Source organism: Chanodichthys erythropterus, chromosome 24 (assembly GCF_024489055.1).
Source record: "Chanodichthys erythropterus isolate Z2021 chromosome 24, ASM2448905v1, whole genome shotgun sequence".
Lineage (NCBI taxonomy): Eukaryota > Metazoa > Chordata > Actinopteri > Cypriniformes > Xenocyprididae > Chanodichthys > Chanodichthys erythropterus.
Window position 1 is genome coordinate 3,635,943 of NC_090244.1, and position 11,994 is coordinate 3,647,936.

At 35.4% G+C, this 11,994-nt stretch overlaps 1 protein-coding gene across 1 annotated transcript in view; it reads left to right on the forward strand.

Annotated features, from left to right (window-relative positions):
* Positions 1-11,994, forward strand: part of ccdc34 (coiled-coil domain containing 34) — a 34,738-nt gene extending 22,744 nt beyond the window's left edge. Inside the window, exons 3-8 of the mRNA XM_067380522.1 lie at positions 8,841-9,108; positions 9,189-9,318; positions 10,561-10,668; positions 10,778-10,936; positions 11,030-11,159; positions 11,236-11,994. Coding sequence (XP_067236623.1) covers positions 8,849-9,108; positions 9,189-9,318; positions 10,561-10,668; positions 10,778-10,936; positions 11,030-11,159; positions 11,236-11,438 — 990 coding nt within the window. The 5' untranslated portion in view covers positions 8,841-8,848 and the 3' untranslated portion in view covers positions 11,439-11,994. The remainder of the gene's footprint in view (positions 1-8,840; positions 9,109-9,188; positions 9,319-10,560; positions 10,669-10,777; positions 10,937-11,029; positions 11,160-11,235) is intronic.

Here is an 11,994-nt window from a genome sequence, read left to right on the forward strand (position 1 = left end):
GAGTGAACTATTGCCTTAATTATCTTACCAATAATGTTTCCTTCTTTAATGGAGCTGTTAAGCATACAGAAATGTAATTATATTAATAAACCATTCAAAATTACATTTATCTAATTATATTTATATAATAATAGTTTTTACTATTGTTGAGGATATTACATTTTTATTAATTTTGTATAATTTTTCATACCTACCTTTGTGCTGTAAGTTTAAAAATACCCACAAAAAAACATTTTGGTGCATTTTATATGTCATATTAATTTTTATGACAAAAATGACTTTAAAATAGTGGCTTAAAAATAAAGACATATTGAGTATGAATAAATCATTTTGATGATGCACTCACATTGGTTCGGCATCACAGCAGCTGCAGTCGTTAGTGGCGAGGTGTTTACAGCACCTGTACAGCAGGTGTCCCAGCATGCCGAGCAGAAGAAGTGCACATAAAGCAACAATAAACCACATGTACCAGTTCTCTACATCAAACATGTATACTGATGTGATTCCTGGCTGTGAGGAGAAAATGATAAGATAGATGTTGTGTGGTTTGCACATGCAAAACTTGCTGCCAAGTTGTTCTGGGTGGTTACTCGGATGTTGAGCTAGTGTGAAAATGTGAAATATGATCATAGTGAAGTTTGCTAACTCACAAAACCACATGACTGTGATGTTGCTGCATTTGAGCGCATAACCAAAGTGTTCAGCTCATATTTCCTTCCGAGACAATGTTTTTATAGCTCAGATGATTTAATAGAGATCTCATTTATGTCTTATTTAAGTATCAAATGTCTCCTAAATGTCTTGGGAGTCAATAGTTGACATACAGTGAGAGTATAGAGCTATACAATTAATATAGATAGCAGCCCAGATCATTTGATTTTCCCAAGAGGAGACACATGTGAGAGTACTGGAGCCTTTTTCTCAGGAGATACTGAAAATTGAGCAAAAGCCTCTATTTTTTCTCATTCTTTTCTAGTAAAAACTGATATATCAAACGGGGTAAGTATAATTTCGCAATAATATCAGGCAGCCCATTACAGTCCTAAAACCATCCTCTACAGATCTGTACTTTAAGATTGTTTGCTGTTCAAAACATTGATCTTAAATATGCAACTCTGCTGTACTGAAGATTGTGAAGATGATTGAAGGCTTTATCTGTGCAGTGAAGGGTCAAACCTTGGATGTTTGATCCAACACAAAGATCAATGGGAACTATTAGATTTGTCTTATTGGGCCAACATAGTGGAGGCTCATCATATTAATAGTGACCTGTAAAAGAAAAAGAGACTCATTTTGCACCCAAGGATGTATCCAAATGTTTGTCCGATCAAATGCTCTCTAGAAAAGTGGTAAACCACATTAAATGATTAACTGTAGTGGCAGATCAAGGTCTAACAGGATCCCCGTCAACCACTCTGATGACCACCGTGTGTTTGCGTCCTCATAGTCAGGGATGGTGGAGGGTGATGTGACCCAAAAAGGAGTCCAGGTGGAAAATGCGTCTCAGTGACCCAGTTCCTCCACCAGACTCTATGGAGCAGATGAGTTTTGTTGAGCCAGGTCTCGACCTGCCCAGGTGAAAAGAAAGTACACTCTAAAAAATGCTGGGTTAAAAACAAGCCAAGTTGGGTTGAAAATGGACAAACCCAGCAATTGGGTTGTTTTAACCCAGTGGTAGGGTTAAATGTTTGCCCAACCTGCTGGGTAGTTTTATTTAACTCAACTATTGTTTAAAAATTACTGTATTGCTTAATTAAAATTAACCCAAAGTATGATGAAAATGAACATTTATTAATGTTCAATGAATAATTATTAAACAATAAACATTTATTAAATTGCTTATTAATAAATTTATATTAATAAACTATTAAATTATTAAATTTATATTAATAAAATATTAAAGCTTATTAATAAACATTCACCTTTTGTCTATTATTGTTGTCTCTAATTGCATCTGGTTTTTAATTTCCCAACTATTTTGGGTTCATTTTAAGCTAGCCATATAGCAATTTTTAAACAATAGTTGGTTTAAATAAAACTACCCAGCAGGTTGGGCAGACATTTAACCCAACCGCTGGGTTAAAACAACCCAATCGCTGGGTTTGTCCATTTTCAACCCAACTTGGGTTGTTTTTAACCCAGCATTTTTTAGAGTATACACTTCTATAATGTACTTAAAGTGCTCTATTTTCGCACACTAATTTTGTACTTAATATAATAAAAATTCTTCTTTAGTACTAATTAAGATAATCTTAAGAACATCTAAGTGTACTCAACTGTGCTATTTTGAGACAGCATGAAATATGAACTAAAATGTGCTTTTAAATATACTATCTATATACTATCTCTGTATTTAAAAAATGTATTTAGTTACCACTTGTACTACACTATGGGTTTAAATGCACTATAAGTGATATCTAAATAATTTTTTTAAATACAGAGATAGTATATTAAAAGCACATTTTATTTCATATTTCATGGTGTCTCAAAATACAGCGTAAGCTTTTTGAATGATACAGAAAGCGGAAGCATGTGCAAGCCGATCATTTGTGTTTATAAAGCATGCAGTTGTATTTTTTTCGAAAATGGCCGATTGTTTCGCTAGATAAGACTCTTATTCCTCATCTGGTATCATTTAAAGCTCTTTGAAGCTGCACTAAAACTGTAATTTTGACCTTCAACCGTTTGGTTCCCATTGAAGTCCACTATAAGGAGAAAAATCCTGGAATGTTTTCATCGAAAACCTTCATTTCTTTTTGACTGAAGAAAGAAAGACATGAACATCTTGGATGACATGGGGGTGAGTAAATTATCAGGAAAATTTTATTTAAAAGTGGACTAATCCTTTAAATGGTATTGCTGTGAAAACCCTTTTGGAACCTTTATTTTAGGAATGCATGGATGTTAAAAGGTTCTTCATTGAACCATAGATAAAGAACCTTTATTTTTTAAGAGCACTTGTCTAGCATAAATCATCTTAGATCTGCAAACCACTTTATAATTTTTTTGTAATGTTTTGATAGGAAATGTTGCAATATCTTCTTAACTTAAAGATAAGGCTCTCAGAAAGTGTAACTCCTACACTGAGAAGATGGCGATGTTGGTGACGGTTTGCTTTTTATTGATGCTCCATATAAACTCAAGCCTGTTTCTCACACAAGAACCTCTCTATGTGATCAAAACCAAGGATAAACCGGCTCTGCTTAAGATCACCTGCAGGGATGCAAACATTACTTTTTATAGGTTAAATCAGGACAAGTCTCGGCTTGTGAGCAATTACACCTTCAGATACACCAAACAAAATATCACCAGTGAATACTACGTAATTTATTTTTCAGAAAATAAAGAGTATTTCTCTGAATGCTGGAAGAATGGGCAGCTTATGGAAAAAACCCACTTTCATGTGATATTTTGTGCTCAGAAGGAGGAAACCAGGAGAATGTCTTTTCTTCATGGTGACACAGCAGAAATCTCCTGTCAGAAGTTCAATTCCAGTCGTGGAGAAACTCTTCAAGTGCTTCAGAGTTTAAACACGTCGCAGCTCAGGTGGAAGAGTACGAAGATTCTGGATACCAGCGTATCTCTGGAGATTATTCCAGATTCACTTAGGAGCAGAATGGAAGTCCTGAACGATGGCTCTTTAATTCGTTTTTCAGACATCTCTTTTGTTGACAGTGGAATTTACAGTTGTTTGTTTTGGAGTGAAAACCAATGCCAAAACTACAAGCAGATCGAACTGGACATCGAAAAACAGGACATTTTCCTCGTCCCAGGAGAGAGTGTCACTTTGCCCTGTGTAATTAAAGATTCCACACTAGAGACTTTAGTTTGGGTAACTCCCATTGGATTTAGTTTTGTTGGAAAGATTGAGGAATATGGTAGATATGAAACATTGAACGGAACACAGACTGGTAACTACTCTTTGTTCATTCATCACCTCTTCCTGAACCACACTGGACTATACATCTGTACAACAGGATCTAAGATAGTTAATGAGCTCAACATTTTTGTTTGTTCCAATCTCGAGCCCATCAAGATGACATTTTCTTTGGGTGACAGTGCTGATTTGATGTGTGCTTTCAATCAGACAGAATCTCTCAGAGTACAGTGGTACAGGGAGTACAATCAAAGCCCAAAACATCTGCTTGTCGACACTCAAGGCGCCTTTGTAAATGAGAACATGACAGATCGGCTCAATGCATCCAACCCCAATTACATTACCATATCAGAGCTTTCGATTCAGGACGGCGGCTCGTATTGGTGTAAGGCTTGGGGGATGAACGACATTGTCAGTGGCTTGTGCTTCAATCGTAGGGTGCAGTTAACATATGTGACTCCTCATTTGGACACTTTCTACATTGTGTTTGCTTCTCTGATGGGCTTTGTGTTGCTATGCATCATCTCTGCAGTGGTTTTTGTTAAAGTAGTGTGCAGGAACAGACGTACACGGGATTATCATGATAATTACAGTATGACTAGCATAGACCTGCGGTGGGGCCCACAATGAGTTTGCATTAAAAATCCAATGTTGTTTTTCATGAATTCTGAAAATAAATCCAAATTGTTTTAGAATTTAAGTAACTTACTATTATAGTTTGTGCATATTAGATTGTAAATATTATAGATTTTATTTCTAAGTATCATTGATCATGCAAATCTTAGATGGACCCCATTGTAGTTTCTTGGATGGATGGACTGATGAGCTAAAAAATTTATAAATGTATCATAATCTATAAATGAGTAGCCTATAGAGTATGCTAATTAAAAATGTAATTGTTATATAGTGTTTTAACTGTGACAGAAGGTAAAAAAAGAACTATATTTTAGTGCCAGAATAATATGGTTATTAAATTATCCATTAATATATGCAAGTCTTTTTATATATATATGTTGCAAAGAAGAAACTGCTCTTTATTGAAATACACAAATCATTAAATGAAGGGAGGGGGGGCTAGACTGGGGACTAATTTGTTACTTTTGTTCTATTATTATTAATATTATTATTTATGAGTAAAAGATATTTTACAGTATAGAAAATCTCAGGAAGAAAGACATAAGCAAAGTGTTGAAAAATGTGTTGTTTTGAATACAAACAAATGCAATGCAAAACAAAGAAATTAGAGATAAATGTTTAAATCACTTTTAAATAAAAGGAGATAAATAACCAATTCAATTCGACAAAGGGAATGTATCTGAATGATAAAATAAATGAAGCAAAGTTTCTTCATCCGTTTTGGTGGATCCAAAATGGTCAATATTCATGCATTTTATTCATATTTTATGTTAATCATTTATGGCTTATGATTTATTAATATTACTTTTGATTTCATATATTCATGTACTCCTACTCCATATATTAATCCTCATCATATTTTCAAGTATTTACTCTTTATTGTACCCTTTATGATTATTCTTCTTTTATCTTTAAGAGTATGTATACTTATTATATTCAATTGTTCTTTAAAGTGTTCCAGTGTGACGGGTCACGTTGACACGTTTGCTGTTAGATATTGGACATCTGCCAAGTACTGCAGAAGCGATAGTGTTTTCAGAATTAGTTGCTCATTTGAACTCTATGTACTTTTGTTTCAAAATATGTCCATTTCTATTTCTGCTGACATGTGATAATGTAAGATCTGCAAAATTCCCCTAAGGGTGTCAAAACAACCCCTATATCTATTTTCATCTAGCCAGTATCTTAAAATATATGTGTCTTTTTTTGTTAGAAATGCATTATTATAAGTAAAGGCCCGTTCCCACCAAGAAATATATTAGTCCACAACAATGGAGAATTAAAGGATTAGTCCACTTTTAAATAAACTTTTCCTGATAATTTACTCACCCCCATATCATCCAAGATGTTTATCTTTCTTTCGTCAGTCAAAAAGAAATTAAGGTTTTTGATGAAAATATTTTTCTCCCTATAGTTGATTTCAACGGCTACCAAGAGGTTGAAGGTCCAAATTGTAGTTTCAGTGCAGCTTCAAAAGGCTTTAAATGATACCAGACAAGGAATAAGGGTCTTATCTAGCGAAACGATCGGCCATTTTCTAAAAAAAATACAACCGTTTAAGCTTTATAAACACAAAATATCGCCTTGAACATACTTTCCATTTCCGCATTCTTCAAAACGCTTAGGCTGAATGTCCTACACCTTCCCTATTCTACTTACGGAACGAACGCGGCGCCGAATGCGGAAACGGGAAGTACGTTCAAGGCGATATTTTGTGTTTATAAAGCATAAACAGTTATATATATTTTTTTAAATGACCAAATGTTTCTTTAGATAAGACACTTATTCCTCGTCTGGTATCATTTAAAGCCCTTTGAAGCTGCACTGAAACTGTAATTTTGACCTTCAACCGTCTGGAAGCCATTGAAGTCCACTATATGGAGAATAATCCTGGAATGTTTTCCTCAAAAACATTAATTTCTTTTCGACTGACGACGGGGGTGAGTAAATTATCAGGAAAAGTTTATTTAAAAGTGGACTAATCCTTTAACGGACGAGAACTTTCTGTTTAAAGCGCGAGCTGTGCATGGACAAAATGGCTCTGAAAATTATTTTAACTGTATAGTTCTTATTTGTCATTAGCCTGTGGGTTTCATGACTATTAAAGAACGATTATTAAAACTATAAAACTACAGTTATCGTCTTTGGTGTGAACGGGCCTTAAAGCTGATGTGTTTTCCTTAAGTATTGAAGTATGAACCTTTGAACTTTGTTTTGTCTGACTTTTTTCCACTTTTTAATTATTTTTCTTCTTCTACATTGTCATGTATTAATATTGTTGTTCTAAAGACATATATAAACAATAAAAATTGTAAAACAACTAAAGCGAGTTTCCTACCTGTCTTGTTTAACGCTCCCGCTTATACGTCGTTGCTTGGTAACAAGTCTTCCGTTATACGCGTGCCTGGTTACAGCTGCCCAACCAATCGCTTTTCACGGTTAGAATGACTGACATGTCAAAGGGGCGGGTTCAATGCGAAGGAGGCGGGGCTAGAGGGAAGAAGCTGCTCGAGCACCTCAAGCAAAACAAAAGCGATCCAACGGCATATTTCGCGATTAAACTGACCAGATGGTGAGTTAGTTCAAGTGATTATACACTTATTTATCTAATTTAATAGCGTATTGTCGAAACGTGCAGCTGTGATTTAAATACAAGCTGAGTTTACTGAAAGTTGGCAGTTTAGTGCTTCTGAAACGTGCTCTTGCAACGAAAATGGACCATAAAAGTCTGCACTCCAAAACATAAGTACATAATACTGCTATTTACCTTGTTTTTGAACATAATAGTATGTTTTCGGCATGCATCATGCTATTTTTAACGTTACGTTAGAGCGTCAATCTTTTAGAAAGTGAAAAATTATGCCAAAATTTAAAGGCAGCTGTATTTTCATGTATAAAGACCCAATTTATATTAATTTAAATTGTATACTATACCAGTTTGAAGTATTATTAGAAAAATATTTACTATCTGCTGTTATATTAAGTTTTTCTGTACTCACGATAGTACTGTAGCCTACTGTTAAATGTATTATTTATTTAAATATAAGTTTGTTGTTTACTTATCTAATCTATATTAATATAAATCATATTTATTTTAATTTAGTTTTTATTTATTTTAATTAATAGAGCTGGTTTAATTATTCATTTTAATCTTTCAGATTAAAGGATTAGTCAACTTTTAAATAAAATTTTCCTGATAATTTACTCACCCCCATGTCATCCAAGATGTTCATGTCTTTCTTTCTTTCTTTCTTTCTTTCTTTCTTTCTTTCTTTCTTTCTTTCTTTCTTTCTTTCTTTCTTTCTTTCTTTCTTTCTTTCTTTCTCATGTCTTTCTTTCTTTCTTCAGTCAAAAAGAAATTAAGGCTTTTGAGGAAAACATTCCAGGATTTTTCTCCATATAGTGGACTTCAATGGACTTCAAACGGTTGAAGGTCAAAATGTCAGTTTCAGTGCAGCTTCAAAGGGCTTTAAACGATCCCAGACGAGGAATAAGAGTCTTATGTAGAGAAACCATCGCTCATTTTCTAAGATTTTTTTTTTCATTTTATACTAGGGCTGGGCGATATATCGAATGCTTTTGTCACGCGCATTTCGTCAGTAAAGCCGGTTCCCTGATTACCGCTAAATCACCATCACCTGCTTTCAAATGATGCGGCATTTAATAGACAGAGCCGTAGATCACTGATAAGCCACGCAATATCGCGTTCTAAATCGACGGTGATTCATCTGCGATATGAACGCGATATTGCGTGGCTTATCAGTGATCTACGGCTGACGAAATGCGCGTGACAAAAGCATTCGATATTTCGCTCAGCCCTATTTTATACATTTTAACCATAAATGCTTATCTTGAACTAGCTCTCTTCTTCTTCTCTATTTGAATTCCAACAGTAGGGACACTGCTAAGTGTATTACTGCCCTCCTCAGGTCAAAGTTTGAACTAAATTGTCATATTCAATATGCTAGTGCAAGTATATAACAATTAGTTCAAACTTTGACCTGTGGAGGGCAGTAATACACTTAGCAGTGTCTACACTGCTGGAATTCAGATAGAGAAGAAGAAGAGAGCTAGTTCAAGATGAACATTTATGGTTAAAACGTATATAATTGTTTTTTGTTTTTTTTAGAAAATGAGAGATGGTTTTTCTAGATAAGACTCTTATTCCTCGTCTGGTATCATGTAGAAGACTTTGAAGCTGCACTTAAACTGTCATTTTGACCTTCAACCGTTTGAGCTCCATTGGAGTCCACTATAAGAAGAAAAATCCTGGTTTAAAAAAAAAACCTGGTTGCACGGTTCAACATGTATTTCTCTGTATCCTCAGCTTTGCTGATGATGTCAGCCTTTCCATCCTCTTCCTCCAAGAGTCTGACCTCCACCCCGCTCAAATCCAGAGCCAGCGTCCCGGGCAGCGTCCGGCAGCGCAGCAGGAGCGTGGAGTCCACCGGAGACTCAACGTCCTCCCTGCTGTCACCCATCTATCATGACAGCTTTGAGCTTTCAGACGAAGAACCAGAGTCAGATCAGCCTCGGCCCGTTCACAACATGACCGTCACGTTAAGTGAAGATGGCGCACCAGTGTCTCCCTCCAGGTGAGCGTTTGTTGAGTTAGTTACATGTCAATATAACAAATCAGCACAACAGTATCATGTGGAATCTGACATGCTTTCAGGGATGAGGTGGACACAACAGGCCTGGAGGACAGATCTTCCGGCGGGCATTTCAAGCTGAGCGCCTGGGAGCAGTGGATTGTGGATAAAGCCAAAGAGGAACGTACAAGAAAACAACAGAAAGCTATGGAGGTACATTTTTTTATGGGTTTATGGGTATATTTTATGTTAATACTACTGTTTTTTTTTAGCAACATGGACATTTTTTTTTAATTTTAAATACACCACTGTTCAAAACATTGTGTTTTGGAAGAAATTAATATGCAAAGATGCATTAAAAATCAAAATAGACAGTAAAGACGTTTATAATGTTAAATAAGATTCTGTTTCAAATAAAGCAGATTGTTGCTGAAGTTAAAGCACTTCAAAAAAGTTTAAATTTATTAAAGGGATAGTTCACCCAAAAATGAAAATCTGATGTTTATCTGCTTACCCCCAGTGCATTCAAGATGTAGGTGACTTTTTTTCTTCAGTCAAATGCAAATTATGATTTTTAACTGCAACCGCTGCCATCTGTCATTCAAATAATAGCAGTAGATGGGAACTTCAACTATAACAGTAAATAAAACTTGCTTAGACAAATCCAAATTAAAACCTGCGGCTTGTGACGGCACATTAATGTCCTAAGACATGAAACGATCGGTTTGTGCGAGAAACCGAACATTATTTATATAATTTTTACCTCTAATACACCACTATGTCCAACTTCCAACCAAATGTACTGTACTAAAAAGTTTTTATTTTATATAAAATTTATATTTTACAAAATAACATTTGATATAAAATCAAAGCCATATGTCTAAGTTGTGTTCCAAATTTGAAGTTGTCGCAAAAATTAAAGATCACATGAAATTTTGATTAGGTGTTGTACCAAAAACAGCCACCAGGTGTCACCCACAGTCCATTGAAAGTTTTTGACGCATTCTCCTGTAACCAATTAATAAATCTCTGTCCAAATATCACTTCTATCACAAAATAGACACCTAATGTGGAAGCTTGAGATTCAGACCTTTCCGACGATATGCGTTTTGTCAAAATTACATAAATTTTTGTAATATGAAACATGACAATGACCACTAGGGGGAGGAGCTTGCTAAAAGGATTTAAAGTACCATTTCCATAGTAAATCAATGTCCAATTTCAAAACGTTTTTCACAGGATGAGTTTTTAAAGTTTTGAATGATACCTAATTCATGATGATTACTGAAATAAATGATGCAAAAAGGCAAGCGTCCCGCTGGGATGGCGACAGTTAAGAGGTTAATTATTCGGTCTGTGAAAATATATTTAAATCAACAGTTTTCATCATATATCTATAGTAGTGTATGATAATAACCCTGGTCCCATAAGCATTCACTTATGTCTATATTTCAGGAGCTCACGCTGAAGGAAAAAGAGGAAGAGCAGAAGAAAGTGCAGCAGAAGAAGAAAGTTGCCTGTGATTTCAAAATTCAAGAGTGGCTGCAAATGAAACGAGAACAGGTGTGAAACTCCCAGAACGAACACTAATAAATGAGACTTAATTGCTAGTTTTCATTCGAGTTTGTGTATATTATGTTTCCGCTCTCCTTTACATGCTTTTTGGCCTCAGGAAAAGAAAGAGAGAGAGTCCAAAGAGTTTCAGAAAAGCAAAAAACAGCTTCAAGAGGAGAAAAAACGTGCTGAGATTGAAAAGAAAGCCCAGGAGAAATATAAGGAGTGGCTGCGGAAGAAGAAGCAAGAAGAAACGGAGAGAAAGCTAAAAGAGAAGGTGTGATGTTTAGGCAGCTTTTGCAAAACATTATTCCCGTTGAACTTTGTGAGGGAGTGTGAATGATGACAGAATTTACAATCTCTTTAAAAGGAAGACGCAGCCAGAAGAGAAGCGGAAGAGAGGGAACGCAAAGAAAAGGCGGAGGAAAGCTTTAAAGAATGGCTTGCCGGTGTAAAAACGAAAGGAAAACTGAGCCGACAGTCATCAGCATCCTCAGCCGGTGAGTGAACGTACACATCCAACATAAATATCCATTTAAGATTGAGATTCAAAAGTCTTCATGTTATCCCTTTCAGGCAGTTATAACAATGTGAACTATCCAGCTCCGAGCTTCGTCAACCCCATTCCCTGGAAACCCATTCACGTTCCACAGCAAGACAGAACGCCCAGGAAAAGTTCGGCACGTAAGAGAACGCCAGGACCGGCTAAAAACCAGTCGACCCCCTGTCTCACATACAGACCTAAAGACACCGTGGCTTTCACTTGTAAGAGACGGTGACACTGACATCTGCTGGTCCCAGGCCAGTATTGACTCTTCTGAAGACTTGCTGCGTTTTTGTCAAGCAAGCGTTTAACATCTAAGACTGATGTCATTTGGCATGAGTGATGTTTCTCACTGATGTCATCGTGATGGATTTGACAGATTGATCATTTGTTAATTATGAATTTGACTTGTATAGTTCTGGTTGAATGTTAGCTAAATATGAAATACAGATGATTTTTCTTGTCCAAATTAAAGATATTTGGAAATACAGTAATTTTTCCAATATTATTTGAGTTATTTGGTTCTGTCCAAACATTTTAGCATATCCATCTGTTTTAAGAGCTCTTTGTCTTACACTACCTTTCAAACGTTTGGAGTCAGTATGATTTTTTATGTTTTTGAAAGGCTCTTCTGCTCACCAAGGCTGCATTTATTTGATTAGAAATAAAGAAAAAAACAGTGAAACATTTTTACAATTTAAAATAACTGTTTTCTATTTGTATATATTTTAAAATGTAATCTATTCCTGTGATCAAAGCTGAATTTTCTGCATCATTACTCCAGTCTTCAG